Source organism: Morone saxatilis, unplaced genomic scaffold (assembly GCF_004916995.1).
Source record: "Morone saxatilis isolate NCDOM2014 unplaced genomic scaffold, NCSU_SB_2.0 Contig24, whole genome shotgun sequence".
NCBI lineage: Eukaryota > Metazoa > Chordata > Actinopteri > Moronidae > Morone > Morone saxatilis.
In genome coordinates this window covers 17,329,254-17,355,023 of record NW_023339807.1, presented here as the reverse complement: position 1 = coordinate 17,355,023, position 25,770 = coordinate 17,329,254, and the positions used below count along the sequence as shown (strand labels likewise).

At 43.1% G+C, this 25,770-nt stretch overlaps 3 protein-coding genes across 3 annotated transcripts in view; 2 read left to right on the top strand and 1 right to left on the bottom strand.

Annotated features, from left to right (window-relative positions):
* The first annotated feature begins 950 nt into the window (after positions 1–950).
* si:ch211-154o6.3 (uncharacterized protein LOC563854 homolog) lies at positions 951–8,700 on the top strand. The gene is made up of 13 exons (XM_035672628.1): positions 951–1,251; positions 3,479–3,597; positions 4,033–4,253; positions 4,588–4,711; positions 4,941–5,062; positions 5,647–5,733; positions 5,918–6,007; positions 6,349–6,437; positions 7,102–7,324; positions 7,446–7,568; positions 7,718–7,883; positions 8,093–8,178; positions 8,342–8,700. The coding sequence occupies exons 1-13, from the start codon at positions 1,162–1,164 to the stop codon at positions 8,440–8,442; spliced, it is 1,641 nt and encodes a 546-aa protein (XP_035528521.1). The 5' UTR covers positions 951–1,161; the 3' UTR covers positions 8,443–8,700.
* A 234-nt stretch (positions 8,701–8,934) lies between these two features.
* Positions 8,935–14,417, top strand: pianp (PILR alpha associated neural protein). Its single transcript, XM_035672196.1, has 5 exons — positions 8,935–9,825; positions 10,026–10,444; positions 10,637–10,698; positions 10,816–10,922; positions 14,165–14,417. Exons 1-5 carry the CDS (start codon positions 9,815–9,817, stop codon positions 14,313–14,315), a joined length of 750 nt encoding a protein of 249 aa, XP_035528089.1. The 5' UTR covers positions 8,935–9,814; the 3' UTR covers positions 14,316–14,417.
* A 3,507-nt stretch (positions 14,418–17,924) lies between these two features.
* cops7a (COP9 constitutive photomorphogenic homolog subunit 7A) overlaps positions 17,925–25,770 on the bottom strand; it is a 9,319-nt gene continuing 1,473 nt past the window's right edge. Inside the window, exons 2-8 of the mRNA XM_035672684.1 lie at positions 24,625–24,747; positions 22,713–22,788; positions 21,847–21,935; positions 20,953–21,155; positions 20,722–20,827; positions 19,887–20,056; positions 17,925–18,532 (exon numbers count right to left, since the gene is read on the bottom strand). Of these exons, the coding sequence (XP_035528577.1) occupies positions 18,493–18,532; positions 19,887–20,056; positions 20,722–20,827; positions 20,953–21,155; positions 21,847–21,935; positions 22,713–22,788; positions 24,625–24,747 (807 nt within the window). The 3' untranslated portion in view covers positions 17,925–18,492. The remainder of the gene's footprint in view (positions 18,533–19,886; positions 20,057–20,721; positions 20,828–20,952; positions 21,156–21,846; positions 21,936–22,712; positions 22,789–24,624; positions 24,748–25,770) is intronic.

Genomic DNA, 25,770 nt, shown 5'->3' with positions numbered 1-25,770 from the left:
CTCACTCTATGGATGGATTGCCTAAGGAGCAAACACAGGCCCAGGGGTCCGAGTGGGGCTGAATTTACACACCAGAGGATTTAGCCCTAAGGGTCAGGTCTTGTGCCTTAGGTCTGAGGGATCAGGGGAGCCCTGGGCAGAGCCATTAGGACTAGTAAGAGTAGACTTTACAACTCACATGGGAAACTTTATCACCAAGCAATCCCTACTTGTGACTAGAGGTGCAATGAGTCAATTCACAGAAAAGTAATTTCATATTTCAATATTGGATTAATAGTTTAAGCCATTTTCAAGCACAAATGCTGAACATTTAACGGTACATGCTTCTCAATTGTGACAATTTGTTAATTTTCCTTGTCCTACATCTGAGTATATTGATTGGAACTATTATTCTGACAATATAAAAACACACTTTGAAGTTGCATTTATTTCATGCAGTGTGGCCCCTTCAAATCTGCACAATAAAGTATTACCATACAATAAAGTGTATTACAGTCCCAAATTTACTGCTGTACTATTACTATATGTAATTTTTCCCTTGTCTACAACACTTGGCGATGTTTAGTTCAACCATAGGCCTACATCAGTTTTTATACAGTTAAATACTGAAGTAGCCTTTGAATAGCTTTCCAATGACCAAAATAACTGCCAGTTAGTTTTGGTTTTGTTTGTTTTCTTATCTCATTTACGACTCGGAAGCTCTAAAAACGAGCCGATGGAACAGCTCTTGAACGCCGCAAAGCCTTACCGACCTCCGGTTGACAAAGTGACTTTTAGTTATTTGGACTTTTGTTGAGTAAATTAACTGTACACAACTTATAAAACCCAAAACTATAACATCTGCTTAAATGACTATCGGTAAAAAACTGTACATGTAAAATTATATTAATGATTAAGAGTTTTTTTGTTAAGGAAACGCTTTCAGGGTCCACATGATGTCGCTGTAAGGACGTTTAGCCTTTTGTCAACATCCGGCGACACGTCTCCTCAACACACCGCTGAGCCGGAGTCCGATGCATCTTTATTTATTTAGACTTTTCATTAAAAGGCGATGTTGTATCTTTGACACGCTGCGACCAGCTGAGAGTGAGTCGTGTGCGGGGTTTTAAAAGTGTGGTCAGGGGTTTGGATTGGGCGCTTTAGACCAGCCCAGAGCTTCAAATGGGGGAGGTGAGGAAGCTGCAGAAGAAGTTGAGACAGATTGAGAATCTGGAAATAAAAATCAGTCTTACCCCTGAGGAGAGATTCAAGGTACAGAAACACTTCATCTGCATGTCGCCCCCTCCCTTTAGTGTGATCTGTGTGTAACCTGTGTGACTTTGGTAAATCCTGAATAGATTTCCCTCAGGTTTAACAACAGGTCATGACTGCAACTCAAGACTTCTTTACAGCTCAGACACAGATTTAGTCTTAATTAAAAACATCTGTATTACAGTATATCAGATTTGACACAGAGTAGCCGAGCTCACATGGTTAAATAAAGGTGTTTTAATTATGTATGAATGCTGCAAAGTTATGAGGTGAGTCCTTATTAATTAGGAATGGCAGTGTTGATATTACAAAGACGAAAATATGTGATTAACATGAATTAATAATTATGGTGGGATGAATAATTTGAGCTTTAGCCTCAGGAATTTGGGAGATCAGAAGCTTACACTTTGAGCAGGGAGCTTCAGGATGTTAAAGGGCAGAATCTCAAGCTTATAAGTTATGGCCATGCCCTTCAACAGTGTTGTTTATTTACTGAGCTGCCCTTACATCCCCTAATTAGATACAGGAAAATAAATGTCCCACACATCTACAGCTGAAGATCATTTGGTTGTGATGGTGAAGGTTACTGGTAGGTTACCGGTAGTACTCATGTATACTATTAATGGGCAGTACCTATAATTAATCTCTGTGAATAAGTTGCATTTCCTTTGTCTGGATTTATAGTGTTTGTGAAATAGTCTACATCTAACCAGATATTGATTGTAAAACAAGAATAAAAATCCCTATAAAGTAATAATTCATTGTAAATAGTGTATTATTTCCTTGATAAAGTAACATAGAGGCAGATTTCACATTTTGGGGAACGAAGTTAATGGATTTAGACTTTTAAAAGTGTATTGTACTATAAAGCAGTGGTGGAATATAATATAAATAAAGTATTACTGACAACTACTGTCCTTAAGTACAATTTGCAGTGGTTGTAGTTAGTTTGGGTGTTTCCAGTTTATGCTTCTTCTACATTTTAAAGGTTCATGTTTTACTTTTTACTCCACTACATTTATCTGACAGTCGGTTACTTGTTAATTTTCAGAGGAAAGTTGTACATAGAAAAGATATATAACAGGTTTATAGAATATTACGTATTGTTACAGATTCAACTATACAACAACAGTGTAGAAGATCTTTACTATAATTAGCTGAAACCACTAACAAAATGAAAATGCTGTTTACACAGTTATATAATGATAATTCAATAATAGAGGTCGACAGATGTGGGTTTTTCAGTGGCTCATATTTATAGAGCAGGGCAGCTGATGGCCGATAGGAAGAAAAGTCATGTTTGATTTTATTCTATTCTTTAGGAAATTCTGCAGATAGTACAGGACTCAAAACTCTTTTGCTCATTGGGTTTGTGAGTGCAGACATCAGTCGATCATAGATAATCATCACTATTCAATAATATACAAACAGGAATTATTCTGCTGCCCAAAGCGTAGTTTTACTTCAGTATTTCTTTAATTAAATAATAATAGTGAACAATGCAGTGTATAACAGTCCCCAATTTCCTACTGCACTATTTTTGCAAAAATATGATGTTTAGAGGTTAAATTATATTTGGCACTAATAACAATTTTAAGAGTATTTTTATATTGAGGTATTGTTACTTTTGCTTAAGTAAAATATATAAATACTTCTGCCACCACTGCCCACAAGACATTTCTTTCCTATAGTCAAAATCAGAGTAGCAGATATTCTGACTTGCAGTCTCTAGTAAGGATCAAGGTTGATCCTACATTTCCCACAATGCTACCACACCCTGTCTTTGTCTTACCCTTCCTGCCTACTAATTGTGAAAATATTTTCAAACCTTATGCCCCAAGTTTCTGTAAAAAAAAATTGTAGTATCCAATCCCAAACCGAGATAACCCAGAGGAGATCACTATTATATCATCAGGGGTTACTTTGTCCATCTTCACAAAGCTCCATCAGAGCCACAAGTTACATCATGTAAGTGTTTTCACAATAAATGTAATAGATTTTGGGTGGTGCTCCTTTAACACAGGAAACTGCCTTAATATCAAATTGACATGCTGAAATCTCTCATTTATGCATGTTTCATAACTCACAATCAGACAGCAGTACGACGTACGTAGCCAGTTGCAGTGTAATAAATCAAGACAGGCTGAGTATGTTGGTTGTGCATATAAACAACTTGTGGATTTAGCAGCTTGGTTTACAACCAATCTCGTGCCTTCTTCTCTCTCAGATCTCCAGGAAGGCGGAGCTGCGTTCCAGATTGGCTGCGCTTCAGCTGCAGCTTTCTGGCCCGCAGCAAACTCTGGGGATTGTGGGAGACGGAAAAAAGGAGAAGATGAAAAGACAAGTGTAAGGAAGTGAGGGAGAGGTACCAGCAAGGGGGGGCAGATGGAAAGAAGCATAATTCTTCAAAAGCAACAACATTCACTTTGAAGCCTTTGATCTTTTTTGTATGTCTATCTGAACACACTGGAGGTCAAATACTGTCACGCTTGAAGAAAATGGGAACTTTCTACTGTTCATAATGTGTCATGTAAACATCATTCAGGGATGCCGTCCTCCCTATTAAAGCCTCTCAGGAAATCACCATGTGGATATTAACATCAAACTGAATGAAACGCACGTATTCTTTCCAGTATGCAGACTAGGAGCTCATTATTAAAAAGTACTTTTGTTTGTGTGAGACTTAAAGATCCTCTACAGGTATGCTCCCTGCCACAGAGGATGCTGTGTGCAGTTTTGCATCTTGATTATTCATTCAGCTCTTGCTTTCTGCACTGGCAGAGAGGATGCCCCTGAGGCCCTTCCATCACAAACGCCTCCAGCCTCCAAGATCCTTAAGGGAGAAGAGAAGTCCAAAGCTCAAGCAACGCCAGTACCGGCTGCCAGGCAGAGGGAGACGGGAGGGGGAGCAGAGACAGGCAGACAGCGGGAAAGGACAGAGCCGGCCAGAGTGTCAGATCACTGCCGGGACACTCACAACGAGCAGCAACTGCGACAGGAAGGTGGGTTAATTAAGAAATGTGGCTGAAGAGATTGTTATTACAGTTTATCGTAGACAGTTAAAAGTACAATGCAGCGGCCTAATGTGCGATTAACATCTAAAATCAGATTATACGTGTATGCCCAGAGGAATCCTAACAAGCTCATGTGGCTGCCAGTATTAAAAACCAACAGGCTGCATTTGCATCCCTGAAGACAGGACCCACGTTTTGCATCCTTGGAGCTAAATTAGCCTCCCTCTTTGCATTGGCAGACTACTACATATTTAAGAGCTGTGATTGACATGCTGGGGTGATGAGGCAACATTGCTAATTGCAGAAATTATTTCTTTTACAGACGCTGAATTTACATCCCTCAAATCATCTTGGGAGAAGGCAAAGTTTCGCTTGAGGCTGTTGGAGGGTCACAATGACATAGTCACCTGTGTGGTTGCCGTTGACAACCTGGTGGTTTCTGGAAGGTAAAGCAGGGAAGAAGCCTCAATTTGCATAATGGATGTGCAAAGTGAACATTTCACCTAATTTATCACTTAATATGCTCGCGCTCTCTCCCTTGCTGTCTGACATGTATTTGTTTTTCTTCCTCCGCCCCTGATCTCTCAGCGCAAACACCTTTTAACTTTGCTTGTTTTTAGCCGCCTTCTCACACTTACTATAACTCCCTCTTTGATCCTCTCTTTCTCCTCTAAGCCGAGACACGACGGTGAAGGTGTGGCACGTTCCCACGGCAACGGAGCACAAGAACCTGGGGGGTCACACCGGTGGGGTCACCTGTCTGTCTGCTCCTCCCCCTGAGTACTGCAAGAGGCTCGGTGAGGATATACACACACACACACACACACACACACATCCTTACATGTGGTCCGAGTACAGCTGAGTAATGCCTGTGTCCTGCGGTCTGGTAATTATAGGAGCAGTTCATCAGATCAACCCCAGTGAGAGATAACCTCAGTAGACACTTTAGAGAGTTCGTCTGTCTGAAGCAGGCAGCCTTCCATCACTTTAACTCCAACGGCCTCTCCGGCTTTCCTCCTACTCTCCCTCCCCCACCTGCTTCCCCAACTTAAAATACCAAGTCAAGAAGTGTAGTGCATAAATGATGCAGCTCATTCGAACCATAGCTACACTGTGTTCATCGACTAATTATTTTTTTCTTTTTTTTAAAACCATATATATTCTCCATTTGCCTCGTTATCGCAATCTTTCTCTTTTTTTCATTTTGTACATCATCACTTATTTACAGCTTTCTCCCAGCTTAATCTTTTTGTCTTCCTCTCTCTCTCTCTCCCTCTCGTTTTCTGATCCCTGTTTCTTCCTCCTCCTTCTCCTCCTCCTCCTCCTCCTCCTCCTCTTCCGTCCTCTCCTGCTCTTTTGTCTGTGTTTGCCCTCTCCCCAGCCTGGTCCCTGTCTTTGTCCGACAAGGAGAGGTTTATTTTGAGTGGCTCGGCAGACTGCTACGTGAAGATCTGGGCCCTGAGCATCGGTACGCTTAACCACACAAACATGCACACAGAGATATATACATATATTACGTTAGCTTTAATATAAGGTGGCCTCGGGGCTCTGTCTGAGAAAAGTGTGCATGCGTGCATCTTAATCAATGTATTCCTGTGTGACTGGTGGTCTGTGTCCTGTCAATTAAATTAGTATTTTCCCGTTACCTCCAGGGCAGTGTGTTAAGTCCATCTACACATTCAACGCTGTGACTGCACTCTGCTTTGTGCCAGAAGAAGATGGCTACATCATCACTGGGTCAGGTGTGTTTTTGTGTGGAGAGCAGGTGCATGTGGAATAACTAAGAGTAGTGATACAGTGAACAGAATAATTGGAGTGAGATCACATCGTATTTGTATCTTGTATCTACTTCTGTACATGTAGGTTTTTTGGGATATGCGTATATGTCTTTACTAATATGTAGGCACAGTGGCATCATCTGCCAGTGAGTTAGAGTGTGTATCACAGGGCTATTGGGCTGAATCAGAGAGATGGTGGCACACAGATTAGGCAGTCAGGCTCAGGTGGGTCGACCGTGACCAACAGTAATGACTGCCAGACGCCTGTCAGCACATGTTAACCTCACTCTCTGTCACCCCTACAGACGGGGGGAAAGTTCAAGCCTGGAGCTGGCACACTTTCGAAAACTGCCAGTCAATCAATGCTCACCAGGAAGCAGTCACCTCTGTCCAGGTGGGTGGGTCACTCACCTGCTGGCCACTGATATGCTGTCCGCGCTGAGGATGCTCAAGCTGTTTTTTTCATGTTCAGCCCATTTTTAAGAAACACCATGGCTGACACAAAAAACACACCAATGTTTCTTACTCTCTAGAAGCTGTCTAAAGTAGTTTCTCTACTCTTGATTATTAATTTGTGAAAAAGCCTCTCCTCAGGAAATCAAACATCTACATTTCTTCACTGTTATCCTTGTTTATTGCTTTCAAATGAAAATCAAAGATATTTGTTGAGATGTAAGCTGTGGAGCTCGGCCAATTTTAGAGAGCATACTGTACATATTTGGAGCAAAAAGGCTTTTTATGGTTATTGAAATCCAAAGCTGCATATGCACATTTTTTCAATTTGCAATCATCAAAATATGCCTAAAGCATTAAAGCGTAGCGCATCATTGTCATCCTCTTTGTTGTTTATCATGCAAAGCGCACAATCCATTTATAACCAGCAGCAGCACAGAAATGTACATTTTGAAACTGTTCACACACTTCTTTTCCATTTACACAAACATACATACACACTCCAGCTTTCTGTGTATCTATCTATCTCTCTCACACAGACACACACACACACTGGGTAAAGACTCAGATCACCATGACAACCACGTCTCTTGTGCCCTCCACAGTCTCAGGGTCCGCTGGTGTTCAGCGGCTCGGCCGAGGGAGGGGTGTCTGTGTGGGAGAACCGATGTACGGATCGAGACCCTCTGAAGCTGCTACACCACTGGAGCGACCAGGTGACGGGCTGCGGAGGGGGGCCAGGCGGGCGTCTAACCCTCAGCCCGCGGGGAGACAGAGTGTTCCTGGCTTACGGTCGAGCCTGGCTCAAGATCCTGCACTGGAGGACCGGTGAGCTCTAGAATGGGATGGGCAGCGTGTGTGTCAGATAGAGAGTGAAAGATTTAAAAAGGAAGGCAATGTAGGGGCATCTGCATAATCCTTCCACCTAACATCTGTCCAATTATCACAGGAACGATGTCCAGACTGACCAATCACAGCAGCATCACCGGGGTAACAGATTGCGCTCACCAGACAGGAGGCCTCCTAATTGGCTCCTGCTATGATCTGGCGAATGGAGAGAGCTCGCTAAATTGTAAGTCGAAGAGTAAACCATGTGCAACCATAAGTTACTCGCTCCACTCTGAGAGGGTGAAATCATTGTAAAGACTTAAGACAAAATCGAAACGACTTTGTTTTCCTCTGTTGACCTCCGCTCCCTTTATCTCCCTCTCCTCCCTCTAGTATTCTGTCTGCCTCAGTGTCGGTACCTGGCCTCTCTGACCTGGGCCGATGCTCCCAGAATCCTCTGCTTTGCAGCATGGACCACAGGGAGCGGAGACCACCGGTGGGTCACTGGAGGTCGCGACCTCATCGTATGGGAGCAGCTCCCCAGTTCTGGGAAGCAGAGGTGGGGCAATGCATGTCAGCACTACTCAGCTAAGAAGATTTTAATCTAAACTGCTCAATAATATTTCTTATTTCCATATTTCGTCAACTGCATTGATAATTCTAAAGCTATACTAGGATTTATTATGTGCTAATGGGTTTAACAGATTCTCACACACACACTTTTATCGATATTAGATGTTTAATTAATTGCAGGTATAAATGTTACAGGGGTGACATCACAGTAAAGAGAGACAGTCGATTGGAGTCCTGCTTGCTGGAGTCCGAGGGGGACACAGAAGATGATGAGACTGATGGTAAAGACACACACACACACACTGCAATTTCACACCTTTTCGTGTCTTCATTTACTGATGCACCCGCTTAATGAGTAACCATGGAATTGCAGATTTCACTATCAAGTTAATTTTAGATGATGCACGTCGTGATTAATCCTTCTGACCTCCTTGTCAAATTTAGATTGTGAGGATGATGATGACAACGATGAAGCAGGAGACAGCCGGTGTGATGGTGCGGAGGATGCAGGGTCCGGCTCGTGGCTGCGTTGCGTTCTCCAGTGAGTGCCGGTTTTCTCACGCTGAGGACACCACGGCCTGCAGCCATGAAGAGGAAATTAGAGTGAGGGAGCGTAGTGACAGCGAAGGAGGGTGCAGGGGAGTGAAGTGTGACAGACTGAGTGTCAGTGTCGGAGGGGGAGCATATGGATGGAGAAAGCGAGTGTGTGTGTGTGTATGTGTGAGTGGTAGGCAGATTGTTTTCTATGTAAATATTATTTCCACACACAATAAAGCTGTCACAATGTGACTCTCACCTCCAAATTTGCATCTCTTGTTGTCTTTTTTTCTTTCAATTTGACCCTCTCTTCTTCAGACACCAGTTCATTGCCCTGCTCTGCCGGTGCAGCCTGTGTAAATGAATGTAAATTAAATTTTATTCCATCTTTATTCCCCTCATTTCTTCCTTCCTCCTCCTCTTTGCTGTCTGTATTTCTGTCTCTTTCTCTCTGGGGTGTCCTTGCTGTTTTTGTAAACATAATTGAAGAGTTTTTTTTTTTTTTTTAAAACCTTCCGCCTCTAAAATGAGCTTATTAATGTCGTCCTCAGTATCATTTCTGTTTGCCTCGTCAAATTCATTTCTTTTCCTTTGCGTCCATTTAATTGAACCCGTTTAAAAAAACACATAATTAGCATTTAAATCTCTTTCCTTCAGTCTCTTGCCCTCCCTACATTGCTCTCTCTCTCCCCTCTCTTACTCTAGCAGACTCTACATGTCTCAGTCGCTACGGCAACCGATGCTTTTTTTTCTCACTTGCTCTCTGTATCTCCCCCTTTCTCTCGGTCTCCCTCTCTCATTCCCTCTCTCCACTGCCAGAGGTAGGCATGATAACTGATATGTGTCGGAGCGTATGTGTGTCTGTGTCTGTCTCCCAGTGTGCTTGTGTGTCTCTAAGTGACATTTCTGTGGCATTTAGTCAGCAGTTGTGGATAGGAAGTTACCGCTCTCTGCTCAAAGTGCCATATAGAGTATTGGCTCCATGCATGACGCCTCTAATGATGATTAATGTGCTGTGCTCAGGTGTGTGCACTGTAAATGTGTGTGAGAGACAGGCAGTGAGTGTGTACTTCTGGGTGTTTTTGAATGCAGATGTGGGTTCTGTATAGACATGTGGCGCATAATTGACCGTTAAATTTAAAATCCCAGGGGAGTCTGTATGTTCTTTTTAAAAAAAGTGACAGCGTTGGCTTTCTGCCAGGGCTCTTGCTGGTGTCTGTGTTTACATGGTTTTTATCTGGCAACATAAAAGAAAGAAGAAAAAAAAAAGCTGGACCCTCCCCCTTTCTCTCCCTCTCTCTATTTCTCTCTTGCCCCTCTGTCCTATCTTACAGAGAGAGATGATCGGAGGAGCGGAGTCTCAGTGAACAGAGCGAAGCGATGGAGAGATGGTAAGATGGATAGTATCTAAGGTGAAGGAGGGATGTATGGCGTGCAGATGCATAAAATGTCATTCTGAGTGATGGCTGGCCGGGGAATCAATGTCTGAGCTGATGAGGTCGTGCAGGGTGCCTGTTGACAATACATTTTCTCAGATAACTTCTCTGTCACTCCACCACTTCTCATTCTTTCTCCTCCACTTCTCTTCCAGCTCCATCTCTCCTGTCGCACGACTGACTGCCCTCCGCTGCCTCATTTCCCTCCTTCTGGTTGCTCTGGTGACACAGCCCTACACCTGTAACCGTGACGACAGCGAGGGCGAGGAGCAGGTGGACGCCCTGTCTGTCCAGCTGTCCGTTACGGCCCAGGTCACACCCACCCCTCTGTGGGCTGTGGTCTGGGGTCCCACGCAGCCTCTGGAGGATGAGACCTACCACTTTCTCTCCAGCCAGGAAACCGACCCCCTGCACCAGCATGGAAACCAGCAGGAGGCCAGCACCACCACGTCCGAGGACTGGCCTTATCCTGCTGCAAGCGTGCAGCCCCAAGAGGAGGCACCATTGGAGTCTAGGGACAAGGAGGGAGTGGAGGATGGAGGAACGGAGGCGGAGGAGACGGAGCCTGAGGAAGGTGGGCATCAGGAGATGCACATGAAGGATTTCTAAATAAAGGTGGCCACGAGCCAAGTCCATGTGAACACACACACATGCCACAAGTCCTCCAGGGAATTAGCTGTCACCAGGGTGAAGGCTGACACTGTGCGGTGTGCAACCGGCTGTGTCTGTGGCGGGGAATGCCTAATAAAGTTCTCATCACTCACAGGGAGGAATTGGCCGCTGTCAAATTGCAAGATACTGAGAAGACGTCATCGGATTAGTGTTATAGTTGGAGGCCAGCGTCTAGCACATCCAATTTCATGTTTCAGCCGGCTTCATTGATTTCTTCTTTTGTTCTGGATACAATTATACATGGTCATGGTCTGAGATTAGTAACTGCATGAGCATGTGTGTATGTATGTGTGTGTTACAGTGGACCCTCAGTTCTACGTCACCGTGACCATCTCCTCGCTGCTCATCTTGACGGCAGTCATCATTACAGCCAAACTCTGGTAGGAACCGAAACTTTCTCCTCCAAAATCTTGTGTGTGTGTGTGTGTGTGTGTGTGTGTGTGTTCTTGGCCACATAAATGTAAAGTCAACATTGTTAAATAAGGGTGAATGATGAGTGAACAATGAACTTTCCTTGTATGAGCAGGAGGGTACTACTGGGAGGGGTTTTTAAGGTAAAAGCTGTGAAAACAGCCATGTGCAGAGCAGTGTGAGATGCCCTTAATATGGCGTCATTTTGGATTTCTAAATTGAACTCTTTCGGACAGAGAGCGTTAAATGAGGTGCTTGGGCTGAAACCATTTGTTATGATAAAAATTTATTTTTTTGAGAACAACGTGTACCTTAGTTGAAGCAGAGATGTGTTGAGATCAATTGTACATTTACTCAGAACAGAGATTCCCAATCTGGGGGCCAGTAGCCCCAGAAGTTAACAAGATGATAAACAAGAATAGAAAAGGAGAAAAAACATATTTCTGCTTAATTTTTCAGAATGCAGTGCAATATTTGCTTTTCACTGGATAATTGTAGTGCGTTGTAGCATTGAAACAATGTAATCTCCTTTTTTATTGACTTGCTTATTATTCTTAGACTTATCCAAACAGTGAAGAGGAGTTTCAGGTAGATGCATCTTAGTTTTAAGTGGTAAAATATGTTGGGAACCACTGACTTACATTAGTTTCTGTCCGTAAGTGCAAAGAGATTGGAGTATGCTATTTTTTGAAAAATGGGACTGGAGGAGTGTAGAATTTGCTTAAATTTACTAAAAACAGGAGACGTGCCCTTTTTAACCCACTGCTGGGTCAAGATGAAAATGTGTGGATTGGACCAGATGTGTCGGGATTAATGAAGAGGCCAGATGTGTGGGTTTAGTGAAGATCAGATCTTGATAGTTGCAGATGTGTGCATGTTGGTCTGCCTGTCTTGTTCTGTATCTCTGTTGTCCATGACTACATAATGTGTCTATGTATCCCCCCTAAAGTGAGCGCTGAGTAATTGCTTACTAATTACTTTATTAACAACACTTGTGTTCCTGAAAGTCACAGTTGGCACAGATGTGTCATTTAGTGCCATTAGAGTTGCAATGATTAAACATTCTCTATAACCATTAGGATGGGACTGGGAAGCAAAAACAGATCTGTTGGCTTACAGGCTTGAGCAGTAACGTGGCTTCACTGGTATCAATGTGCTTTAACAGCACACCGGCCATTAAACCTCTCAGAGCATGTAAACACAGGGTGGGGGTTCTGTATATGTTACGTTTTCAGGCCTCGTAGGAAGTGCTTGCTGCACACATGGCCATTAGCTGGAAATGGGGAGTCATCTATGTGATGTAGTAGAGCACTTCCACGCTTTGCTGATCAAACCAATAACACCTAGTTTATATGACCACTGGGACGTCTCTCTCCTCTCTTCCTGCGTCTCACACTCTACTCTTTTCTTTTTTTTTGTCAATCTTCCTTTTTCCCCTCACCCATTTATACTTTTACTCTCCTCCTCCTTACTGTAATTCCCTTATCTGCTCATTTTACCCACATTTCTATTGTATCATAATTTTTCATTTCATTGCCTGAATCTGTATAATTTGTTCTCCTTCACATCCCTTTTTCCCCCCCCCCCCTTAATCTCTCCTTTGCTCCCACACTCCTACATTATCTTCCCTCACTCTCTCTCTCTCTAACCCTCCCTTCCTCCCACTTGGGCCTCCTTCTCTGCTCTCGCCTCCCAGGGATTTTTTTTTTTCTGCGAATACCTGTGCTCTCCCCTCTTCTTTCAGGTTCTTTCGCTTAGTTCCAGTTATCGTTGTTGCCTGGCTCTAACGCTGCCTGTCTTTGCACAGCTGGTGCTCCTCTTATCTCCATCACCAGTCTCCTATCTCTCCCAGCACCGCCAGTCCGGCTGCAGATCCACAGATAATCCTCCAGCTTGCTGTGAGCTGATACATGATAAACCCCCTTTTCTCTCTGTTCCTGAGACTGGCCTTCGCTGTTGTTCGGATAACATACTTCATCGGCCCCTGCCGTGGAGGGAAAGCCCACGCTCCTGGTGAATCCAAAGGGGCCATACAAAATTGAGATTTGCAGGGTATCAGACTAGAGACATGGCAGCAGCCCCTCTCTATAGACTGGCTCATGCTTCAGTGTCATAAATGTGTAAATAACGCCATGTGTTAGATGGAGAAAGTGCCACGGAATGAACGGGAAGGGGGTACAGATGGACTGAAATGATAGCCTATAGTGGAAATTGGCCACCGTCCAGTTCATTATGATTATAGAAGAGCAGCATATGTGCTCAGTGATTTTCCCAGCCCTAAAATCGTCAGTGTGTCTAATGTCGTCAAGTGTGACGGTGTTTGTGTGTAACTGTGAGTGTGTACATAGAGAGAGAGGAGTCAGCCGGAAGAGGACAGGTGTTACTGAGGGAAGATGAGGACGCAGGATGGCTTTTATGCCTGCGAGAACAGCTTTGTTGTGCCTCTAAGTATTCTTAAGAGTCTGAACCTGTGACTCTCGACTGTGTCTTCACCTTAACTCGCTGTCCTTACCGAAGTAATGGCGTCACCCTTCTGCCCATTTCTTCGCCTTGTTGCATCCTCCCCACCTCACCCTCCTCTGAAATCCCTCCCTCCCTCGTCCCACAGTGGCTTTGTCCTTCCCCATTTCTCGCTCTACCTCCCTCTCCCCTCTGACAGCGTTTTAATGAGTCCGATGAGTGCACTAATTCTCTCTCACAGTGGCAGTGTAATGTGTTCGCTGATGCTAAATGGCTCGGCTTTTCTTGATGCTCTCTGACTTTGTTTCTCTGTCTCTCCCCCCTCTGTCTTTTTTTCTTTATTCTGCTGTTTTTCCAAATATATTTCTCTGTCTATCTCCCTTAATTTCAACCTCTCCCTCTATTACTTCTCTGTACCTACCTCTCTCACCTTCTTTTACTCCAACTTTCTTTGTGTCTTTTCATCTTTGTTTCTATTCCTGTCTCTCTTCTTCTTTGTCACCTTCTTCCTTAATTTCCATCTTTTTTTCTTTTCCATCCATCTGTCTGCAACTTTGTTTTTCCCCTTCCACCAACCCCTGTCTCCCCTTTCTTCTTCACTCTTTCTTGCCATATGCTCTATCCTCATCTTTTCTTTCTTCCTCTCTTTCCACACATCTCCCCCATTTTTTGCCTCTTTCCATCCCCTCTCCTCCTTCTTCACCCTCTCTCCCTCTCTCCATATATCTGTGCCACTATCCTTCTCTCCCAGTTACGATCGCAGCTGTTCCCAGCATCCGCCCCCGCTTTCCCGTGGCGTGGCACCCCCCCTTTCCCTCGCGCTCCCTCGTTCCCTTGCTTCGGAGGACAGCCGGCAGACGTTGCACAGCACCTCCTCCTCCTTCACCGACAGGGAGAGGTAATGAGTCGCCTCACCAGCTCTGCACTGTCTGAGTGTGTGTGTCTAAGTCTATGAGTCTGATGTGCGTCTGTGACTCTCTGTGCACCTCTGGATTCAAGTTTGTGTGTGTGTGTGTGTGTGAAGCAGCCTTATTACCTCTTTAGTGGGCATTGTAAGGATGTACTAGGAGTATAATTGGACAGTAGTGCTGTTCTCTGTGGAGTATTCAGGGCTGGAGTGTTGGTGCTACTGTAAGATGTATCAGTGTTTTAAACTCCTTCTCCAGATGAGTCATTGTGGGCCTGTGAAAAGGCGCCCAGCCATCGTCCATGAAATGATGCTTTTATTTGAGGGTATTTAAAGTTAATCTCAATCGTGATAATTATAGTGCTGTACTCCAGTGCTCCCTCTCACTTCCTCCCCCCCATCAGCTTTTCCTCCACCTTCCTCCTCTTCCTCCTTCTCTTCCGCCTCTTCCCCCCGCCGCCCTCTCAGTCCCCTGTGATGCAGCTTTCCGTTTGCGTGTACACCACTTACCCAGCTTCGGGCCTCTCTGCTCCACTTCTCTTCCCTTTTTCCTCCCATCATCAGGGCTCCCAAGCTTCCCAAAATCCCCCCTCCTCATCTTTATCATTTTCTTTCTATCTCACTCTTCTTCTCTGTGTCTCTTGCTGTGTCAGGATCCCAGTTGTGAACCTCTGAGGTGACTGTTTTTCCATATGGTAAACATTTCTACGGGGCCTGAGGAGAAACATCAACATGACCAGAGGGTGTGCCCACAGCTCCGTTTTATTTTCTCTGAAACTGTGAAACGAATTCAGGGATCCCAGGTATCCAGCCATCACAAAACTCCTTGGCTCCCCTGAGGTCTAAAAAACCCAAACTCATCTCCCTGTTGCTCCCTCCTTCCTTCCGTCCTTCCTCTGTGCTCGGTGTAAATTTCTTTTATGTGGCTCTGCGTCACTGTAACCTGCTATCTGTTTTCCATCCCCTGTATGGCCCCGAGCTCTGCCAAGCTACCCAACCGCTCTGTGCTTCGACCTGCCATGACTAATTCACAAACAAGCAGTTTAACAGCCGTGCAACATCCCATTACCCCTGAAATGCCCTACCTGTGCTTCCACAACTGTTTCCAGTGATTCAGCAGCACATGTGAAGCTGTTCAGTGTTAATTCTAATCCAGCAGACTGTTGAATGAAATGACACTCAAATTCAGTTCTGTGTAGCAGGCTTGCATCTGGTTTGTAAATGGTTAAAAAGCCATTCTCAGCATCTCCAAACACTGAACGGGGTATTTCACAAAGCTGTTTGGCACGGCTGTAGCCAACAGGCAATGTGTTTAACATGTCACGCTCCAAAAACTGCTGTTTATTCCCCGCTTTGGGCGCCTGAAATGCAAATAGTGTGGCTTTTTTCCTCTGCAGTGTGTAGAGGAGTCTGTTTTGTTTCAGTTTTTCCTCATGATTTGTTCTCTTAATTATCTGGCTTACGTTCACCTCTTTGTCGAGCCTTTGTGAGCAACCTTTGTTTCTGCTGGACTGTGTAGAGGTGTTTTAAGCATAAAGTACTTCCAGCGGTGGAGCTAAAATATTCAGAACAGGGATGGATAGAAGAGGCATTCCTGTTGAAAATCAATGATTCCCAAAGGTTTTGGATGGTGCACAACAAAGACAGATTTATGTCGCCATGGAAATGAGCATCTGTGAACTGTACGCGTGATCAAAGGACTGATGTTACCAAAACAAGGAATTTTTTTCCACCTGACAGCCAAGTATTTCAATCTGGAAATAAAATCCACCATCATTTCCCTTCATATCATTATCAAGTCACTGTATATCAGCTGTCTTGGGTGCACCAAAGGAAAGTAGTACATCAAGGAGCATCATTTCTGTCTCTCCAATGAATCTGCATGTATAGAGTAAGAAAACCTGTGAGAGTTGCTTCAAATCTATTATTTATAAATGTCTATTTTATCTAGCAGTGAGTGATATCTTACAGAACCTTTCAAAGCCAAATGTCAGTTTGTGTTTGGCAATTTTTCTAAGCATCAGACATGAACCCCCCCACTTACACACATTTCCACTACAGACATAGTGCTGGTGGCTTCATGCGTGGCTCGTGCAATCCTCCAGATATCCAGTCTTGTGATTTTTAGTAGCATTCCTGTAGAAATGTGGTCTTTTCTGTACCATGGAAGTTAAATAAAGACTCAACACTGGCGTTTTAGCTTTGTGTCTATCTGTTTATTTCTGTGCATGTTGAATGAATTCCCCTGGGAGCTGTGTGATCTGCAATGCTTTATGGGAATGACAAAGCTTACACTGTGCTTTTTAATAGCTACTCCTGTATCCTAATCTTTTTCTCCCTGAAGTGAACATTTAGTCCACCGCCTTGCACTGATTTTGAACCGTGGGCTTGGCATTAAAAAGTCCTGCATGTGCCAATCATGTTTTTACCAGTGAGGAGCAGCTGAAAAGGAAGAATAAGGCTGCTGCTTGTGTGTGAAGCTTTTCCTTATCTCCTCACCTCATATGGATTCCTCACGCTTCAGAAAGATTAACAGGATGCTAAGCAAGAATTTCCTCTGTGTACAGTTTTTCAAACAAATGTCAATAAAAATCGAGGCGGCGCAAGTGCAGAAATGCCACCCAAGTGTATTGAGATTCTCCAACAGTCTGCTGCATAGCTAGGGTTTCCATCTCCTCTGGGCATTTTACTGATCAATCACAGTAATTGATTGGCATTGTTCCAGTCAGAAGTTTTAATGACCGTCTAGTTATGAGGCACATACCAGCAGATGCTGCAGCAATCACACAGTACAGTACCACAGTGGACAAACAAAACAAAAAAAAACACTAATGCAGAAGTTAGGTGTGAACTTGAGTCATCACTCATGCTCACACCTATAATAAACACACCTGAATCACCTGACACTTTCTCTTCAAATTACACATACGCCAACTAACCCCCTTTTCCCTATCCAACACTTTGAGAGGTGTACAGCTGTTAGAACTCACAGCTCCAGTCTGGTAAAAACTGAACCAATCAAGCTCAATCACACTGACTGAAATTAACACCACTATTTATAGAGGTGAGAGGGATGTTGGAGGGAGGGGAGGATAGAGAAAGATGCAGGGTTAAGTGAAACTGCATCATAATTTCCCTGTCTTACTTCCTTGTCACTATTGCTGCTGGTTAGCTAATCGCCACCATTAACGTCATGCAGGATGAAGAGCAGGAGAAACAGAATCAAAAGAGTGAAATATGGACAGGGCCGGCATGATGAAGGCAATTTTGACTGCGTGATGGAGGTACAAGAGAGGGTGGCAGGCAATTTCAACAGGCAATTTTGACATTGAAATAGAAGCTCTGGGCAAAACATACTCATATGAAATATGAATGCACTTGGTGTGTGTGTGTGGAAGTGTGTGTAGCCATGCTGGTTGCGCACAGGGGAAGCCTCAGCTCTATAATACATTAGTCTCTTTGGGGACATGCCCTAATTAATGGCTTGACCTCCTAACGGGTAGCCCCCTTCTGCGAGTTAACATTTAGCTGTGCACCCTCCAGAGATGCACTTTGAAGTGCATTTAATAAAAGAAGTGACAGTGACATTAATGAGACAGTCAGGATAAGTACAGGGCTTCGTTTTATTTCCCGACAATTTATACTCAGATTTTATACATGTCTCAACTCAGCAGAGAGAAAAAAAAAAATACAAAGCAACATAGAATTAATCTAAACCAAAAGAACATTTTTAAACCAATAAAGATACACACATACGCGTCAAATACACTGATCCTGTTTCTGGGCAAAGGCAACTGACTCCTGCTGACTGTTCTGATGTGTTAAAAGTGCTGTGTGTGTGTGTGTGTGTGTGTGTGTGTGTGTGCGTGTGTGTGTGTATATACACTGACAGTCCACCAGCTGCTATTAAGAGCTGCGAGAGTGGATGTCACACCTGTCATTTCCATCAGCCAGTGTGTGTTTCTGAATCCATCAAGGTGAGATTTGGTGACGACAAGAAAAGTTCCCACAAAGTTTCCTGGTTTTATTGTGGCGAGTGTATGTGACAAGAGTGCCCGAGAACACTGGAGACACTGTTTAATGTATCCCGTTTGTCCGTCAACATGTCCATGTGTCCATTTATCAGTGAGTGTCCATCAGTGCCGCCGTCTCTACATCTCAGTCTCTCGTCTTCAGTTGGACTTGGACCAGATCTTCCCACTGCCGCGCAGCCTGAGTGGGAAACAACCAGTAGGAAACACTGTTAGCACTTCGTTTGGGATTTATCAAAAATAATGTCTTGATTTACTTTATGTGTACTTGCCACTTGCATTACTAAACCAGCACATTACTGATGCAACCTGGGTGCAAAAGTGTCTTTGTATTAAAATATTTAACATCTGTATTTAGTGTTTTTGCAATGAAAGTGATCTCAGTGGATTTTCTATTTCTGCAAATTAAAAAGAATTTTTGCAAAGAACCTACTTCTAATAATAACTGCTGCACAATCAGTCCCATCCTTTAAATAGCTTTATAAAGAAATGGTGTCAAAACTCATTTTAATTCGAGGATTGAGGTTAAGCTATCATTAATTTGGATTTCAAAACATTAAGTGGATCTTCATTTGAATGAAGTGCAGTGCTGAGTGATGATGAAAATTATAGGGCTATATGCTTCATCAAAATGTGACAGGCAGCCAGAAAATAATCACTGCTTTCTGTTCGGCAGCAACAACATAAACAGCAGACGAGCAAAGCATCTCCTCAGATCACTGGAGGGGGAAACAGTTCTTTCAGGAGGAGAGCACGTGGGGGCATTTGTATATCCAGTGACATTTTACAATCCAGGACAGATGTGAAATTAGCCATCGGTAATTGGGCCGGATGGAAGCAGAACAGAAAGAGTCCCTGATAGCAGGGTTAGAACACCGCTGCAAAACACTGATGTGCATCTGATAATAAAGCTACTGCATGCAGACACATGCACACACTCACACACAGACAAACCACTTACACCAGCAGCTGGCTTTCTAATGTTTATTGAAAAAAAAATATGAAAACATAGCGGGTTCTTTGCTCTCTACAAAAACATTCGACTAATGGCTTTAATTTAGTGTTTGAAGTAGTCTTTATAGTGCTGTGGTTATAACTAGGTAAATCCACATTTATAAAGCACCTTTCAAATACCACAGTTACAAAGTGCTTTACGGAACAAAAGGAGAAGCAGCAATAAAAGAAACATAATGGAAAAACCTCCAAATGCAGCTTTTTGTGCCAATTTGGTGACTTGTAGGAATAAATAGAATTTCTTGCTTGAAAAAACTACAAACACAAACTTGATTTAAGAGGGCAACAGCAATTCTGAATAAAACATTTCAGTAAATTATTCTACGTGGCCAAACATATTTTATGTGTTCAATTTCTGAAATGTTTGGCCATGCTTAGAAAAATGAATGCCATTTCTCTGCTTCTTTCTTATCTTTTGGTGGTTCATTTGTATAAAAAACCACAACATCAAAGCTCCTCGTGTGTGGCCACATACCTCTACATCGTAACAGTACATACAAAGGTGATGTCATAGTACTCACCCTTTCACCTTTGAACTTTTTTTGCCTGGCTGTCGTGGTTCCTGAGAGGAGGCGGGGTCTCGTGGCTCTGCTGGCTGGTCGGCGTCTTGGTTGGAGGCGGCTCCAGCAGGGGCGGGGCCTGATGACGGAGAGGCGGCGCTGGCCTTTAACGTTTTCTGTAGGTTTGAGACCTTAGGTGAAAAGTGAAGAGAGATTAAAAACGAGATATTAAAAAGGAGGGATGAGTTAAAGGATAAGTTAACTTAAAATAATAGTCTGGTCCCCGTATGTAAGTTTCGTTTGGTATAATTGTTCCAACTGTTAATAATGGCACTTCCATTCCATTGGGGGACAAAATCCACAAAGTTCATATGAAGTTAAAATGAGGCTTCAGTAGTTGGTCAAATAAAGTGGATATCTCTAAAGGTTACAGTCCATTTAGTACAAATTTCCCTCTTTGTGTTTCCATAGACAGTATTTCCTTGCCGAGTTCCAGTTGAAGGACGGCGAGTCAAAGACTGAATTTTGTACAAAGAAGACTGCCACCTTGCATGTATTTTTCACAAAACGAGCACTGAATTGAATGGCTTACATTAAAAGTACATTAGGAAGAGGTCTTCTTCACAGCCAGCATGAACAGCAGGAATGATTACAGCAAGCAAAACCTATTTCGGTGTTTATAACTGTGAACCTATTCTTTTAACTAGAGGGAATATAAAGTCAGAGGGAAACTAAAATACCACAAGCAGCTGGAAGCATAAAAACAGAGATGCGAAAGAAGGCAGAGTCACATTTACTGGATCTTCTGGGGGGGAAAGAGTGAGAGAACTGTAGGCATAATGGATAAGGGACTGACCTCTGTTTCCACTTGGACTTTGACCTTTAACTGGCTCTCTCTGTATTGGTTTGCCCTCGTGACCTGCTCCTCAATACCACACAGCACCGCCTCACACCCTGTACACCTGAGAGAGAGAGAGAGAGAAATAAAGCATGGAGGAAGGCAGAAAAGATTGTTAGAAGTTCAGAAAACAGATAATTGAGACATGAATCTAAAGTGTGTGCACAGACACATAGAGGTGATACTGACCACTCCTGCAGTGTGTTGATTATGTTTGGGAGCTCGTTGGGGCCCAGGTCACGACCCACACTGCAGTCTACCTCCACCTGCTGGTTCCTCTGGTCCAGTTTGCCCTGGATGATGTCACAGTAAACGGCATCGATCAGCAGGTCCTCCAGCTCCCGCACATTCTTCAGCTCAAGCTGCTGCAGGAGCAGCGAGTATGGCAGGCACTGAGGAGGAAGAATTATACACAACAAGACCTTAATCCTTGTATTCTCTTTTCTTTTTAACCAAGGTATGCAAGCAGATCATTCGGTTCCACTTGAACAGTTTGATGGAAATTCATAAAAACAGAAAAACGTTACAATGAAATGTATCTAAATGTCACTGCCAGAGGAAGATGGAAAAAAGAGTTTGGGCAATTTAACAATCATCCACTGGGCAATTAGAGAGCTCAAGCCTACATACAAGGAAAGCAGTGACATATTAAAGAGGAAAAACAAGGGCAAGAGTGAAAGGAGCAATGGTAGTGGAAAGTGAGATAAAGTAAAAAGGGAAAAAAGGACAGAGCTGGTGAGAATAATGAATCAATTATTTATCAGGAGCAGAGAAAGAAAAGGGCATAAGCAGTGTGGTTAGAAGGTGCATGAAGACGGAGACGGGTAAGGAGTCTAAAATGACACGAGCAGTAGTAGTTGAGGTAACTTTCTCTCAAGAGTGAAAGGCTCGTCCTCACGTGAACTTTATGAACAAAATAGCAAAGCCATATCTAAAAGCAGAATTTGTTAACACATCATTGATGTATTGCTTTATGAAGCCTACAGCAATATGATGGCTGCACAAAGTAGATTTATTTTATACAGTTTATCCGCACTTTTCTGGGGAGAAAGAAAATGCAAAGAGAAAATAATGAACCAGTACCTTGAGGTTGGACGCCAGGCTGATGATGGACAGATGCCGGAGTTTGTTTCTTTGTGCGGGGGTCAACTCGGGAAGAGAGGCTGCTCTCTCTACAGCAGCAGACAAGAGCATAAAATAAAAAGAGTCTCAATGGGGAAAAAATATACCAGAGCAATGTGTAAGTGTCACTTCGCTGAGGGTCAAACAGTCACATAATCGAGGCACTACTTATTACTTTGAAGTGTACTGTTACACAGAGACACATAGGTGAGTGTGAAGCTGTTTAAGCAGTCAGAGAGAACATAGTCGGGAAGAAGTCGGGAGGAAGTCGGTCTCCAGCGACCGTGTCTCCCGCTGCCATGCTCCCCTGGTGACAGGACTCACAGCCTCTGAGACAGCAGCTCTGACAGCCCCTCTAAGGGCTCCACTACACAGCTCTATGAAAGTAAATGTGCTCCCTGTCGACGTGACTCGAAAGGGAAGGGAAAGAAACAATAAAAGTAGGCTACATTCTTTTTCCAGGCTATTGGTTGATATTCAGCACAAAATTAGACATAATTAACATTCCACTTCTTGTTGAAGCTTCCCGACGCATTACACAGACAGCAAATTAAGTCACAAAAGATTAGTTTATTGTTCATTTGTGCCGGCACTGCTGTGAAACAGACAATCGTCAGCCAATCGGAACACCTGATGAAAAGTTGCCCAAACAGATAAAAGCACTCCAGTAATTTTGTCTGCGAATAACCTGCCTGCAGTGTCTCAGGTGAGGGAGTTTAAGCTGCTATGTCAAGGTGCCTGCCTTGCAGCAAAGAAATACAGCTCATAATAAAAGAGTTGCAGGGCTGCCCTATTACTTATTTACACCGTGCTGCCACTGCAAATACCTTTGTAGTCGCAGTAGGTTCCATAGGCAAAGAGGTTGAGGAGCTGGTACACTGGTGCATGAGGGCCATTCTCCAGCTGTGGTTTAGAGGGAAGATGCGGGGAAAGAGAAAATGATGTGGCAGAACACAGAAGTAATGAGACTCTACATTTTAAAAAAACAACAACATGCAACTGTATTTTATTGATGCACAATGAGCAACTCTGAGGAGAGGGTCTTGCTGAGACTCAGTGAGAGTAGGAGAGAGCGAGAGAGATCATATGCAGACTTCACTACTTGTATTCTGCCATATTTTTATTAATTTGAGAAGGGTTGCATTCACATCTGGCATCAAAATCTGTCTCCAGTGATTCTTTTCGACAGATCCCTGTTCAATATTCAAATAGGGAATCACTTCCACAATGTTCCTCTGATTTGAAGCCATCAGCAGATGTCTGTCTTGGCCATGAAATTTTACAAGATTGTGCAACTGTTCTACCATATGGATTCTTCTCCTGTTTCACCCTCTTTTACCTGTTACAGTAAACACTTGGGGGGGGGGGAAGATACAGACTAGGTTTAGCAAACAGACTTTCCACCACAGGCACCAAATTTTCTGTAACCTCAATTTTTCTATTTCGATGTAAATGAGCTGCAGTTCATCTGATTTCTATAAATGCTGGGTTAATTTGAGTTTAAGTGTTTCAAGTGTTTCAAGTGTTGCGCATTGCAAGCAGTGAAAAGCAAAAGAAAGTGTTTTCTGCTGTTAAGCCACAAATATTGTTTTGAAAAGAAGACACTTAGAAATGCAGGCGTTTATTCATCCCCAAGAGGAAGGCTGTACATGAGGAAATATTATAAATAGCCCAATGTAGTGGGAGATTTTTGATAAAACTTTAAAGGTCCTCTGACTAGATTATTGCTGTAACAGGCCTACTTAGTAAGTATTGGCTGATTCATTCATATTCCACTGGACCTGCTATTAGAGTCAGGAAAAGCACTTAGGAGATACCGGGAGGTAGAGCTTTGTGTTATAATAACAGGCTGTTGCATTGTTGCTCCTTCGACTGAGGGAACTTTATAATGCATCTTTTTAACTTGCTGTAATAATCTTCACTGCACTGAAGTATTTTTATTGTGTGAAGAAGACATTTCTCTCACTGTTTTGACCCAGCTAGTCTCTTTCCCTTTCTGTTTATCCAATAAAACAGCGCTGTAGACTTTACACCTGCTTTTCACAGACCTTAAATTTCAGACTCAATCTCCTCTGTACGCATTCTTCAGCAGTGCCGCCTATCTTCCATTTTACCAACGCAAAAACCTGCTGTGGCTTTTTAGTAAATAAGGACAAATGCAGTCCATAAAAAAGGGACACAAATCCTTAGAAAAGATGCAGACCAGCAGGTATATTTACTAAGGCTTTCCTTAAAGAATGGAACGACGATGCTGCACAATCCTACTCCACTGTAACAGCAGCACTTCCAAAGCGGTCTTAACTGCGTAATCTCGTGCATGTTTAACATACAACATACGCAATATGTTGCTGATGTGCTTTTTAAAATTGATAGCAGCATTACGCTCAGGATTTCTATATATAAATGTGTTAATTGGGAGGTGAGTTGTGACTTCGATTGTGTTATTGCTGCACAAATGTACACGCATTTCCACTTGGATAGATAATAATCGCGGTCCAACGCGGTTAGGAAATACAGCTGTGTTGATCCTACACTAACAATGTGGTCACATGCATCACTGACCCCTCTGAATGTGGTTTGGTTGATCAGATTCTCCGTGCGCCTTTGATTCATTAACAACTTGTGAGATTAACCGTCTAGTTGTGATTAAGACAGATTTTGTTTCATGCCAGGTCTGAAAAGGTTCCCCTAAAAGACACAGAGGAGGAAGATAAAGTGGCAGAGTGTGTGTGTGTTTACCTCTCTGACATTCGGCAGCTCCAGGATGTCAGAGAAGACGTAGAGGCCTGGGGTCTCCAGCAGAGAGCTGACAGCCTGGGCCAGTGCTGAGCCTGACAGAGACAGGAGCTGCTCCACCTCCATCTGATGCCAGGGGACACGGGGGACACGGGGGACACGGGGGACACAACACACGGTTAACAGGTTAGACAGAAGTACTACTGAGACACATAAGAGCAGCAGAGTTATTTAGAAAGTACAAGTATGATAATAATCAAGGAAATTACATATCTGTTACCGCCCTTGGCACTGCCACTTTATATGATGGTGGTGGAAAATTCATCTAGGAACAGCGTGTCACAGTCTTTCCATAAATACTCTATTATCAAAGCTCTATTAATGAACACAGCATGTAGGTATCTTCGTCACTCCCCTTGAATGATAATTCAGCCACTTGTGGTCTGGTGAAAGAACATAAAATTGAACGAACAATACTCCCTTTTTATTTAACGTCTAACGGCCAAGTACTCTTGACCAAAGTACTTGACCCTCAAATCACCTGGAGAGCTCCTCACATAGTGGAAGAATAGCTGCAGTAGGTAGCACCGATACGGTCAGTGTAATGAATGTGAAGCAGGGCCATGTATATTCATCAAAATCCATTCCCTGCATAGAGACACGATGCAAATGCACCCTGGGCTGAGGGCAACACCAGAATAACTACCTAAGTAGTGATAGGAATCTGTCGGAGCCTCCAGCAGATATTTAGTCTCCAGAAAGTTATTCCCGAAAAAAACAAACAAACAAAAAACAAAACCATTTCCAGATGCAAAAACTTTGGCCAGACTCTAAACTGTATATTAAAATTACCCAAATATAAAAAAGAATAAAAGATGCAGTATTGTATTTTATATTTTATTTTTATTATACTTGCTAATTGCTGTTTGCTGTGCCTAACTTGAATTGGGGGATCAATAAAGGAATATCTTATCTTATCAGTGACTGAAATTAACTTTTTGACTCAACGGCCACGGGGACTAGCAGATGAAACATTCACTGGCCAAAATAATAATCAAATCCTTTTTGTGTCACATTTGCATTTGTTTCAGAACATTTTATTGAATACGGTATATAAATATATGTATTTATTTATATATATATATAAAT

Coding starts and splice junctions, on each gene's coding strand:
- si:ch211-154o6.3 (XM_035672628.1), top strand. CDS start 1,162: ATGGGGGAGGTGAGGAAGCTGCAGAAGAAGTTGAGACAGATTGAGAAT. Junction 4,712..4,940: donor AACCTGGTGGTTTCTGGAAG/GTAAAGCAGGGA, acceptor TTCTCCTCTAAG/CCGAGACACGACGGTGAAGG. Junction 8,179..8,341: donor AGAAGATGATGAGACTGATG/GTAAAGACACAC, acceptor TGTCAAATTTAG/ATTGTGAGGATGATGATGAC.
- pianp (XM_035672196.1), top strand. Junction 10,445..10,636: donor GGAGACGGAGCCTGAGGAAG/GTGGGCATCAGG, acceptor CATCACTCACAG/GGAGGAATTGGCCGCTGTCA. Junction 10,699..10,815: donor GTCATCGGATTAGTGTTATA/GTTGGAGGCCAG, acceptor TAACTGCATGAG/CATGTGTGTATGTATGTGTG.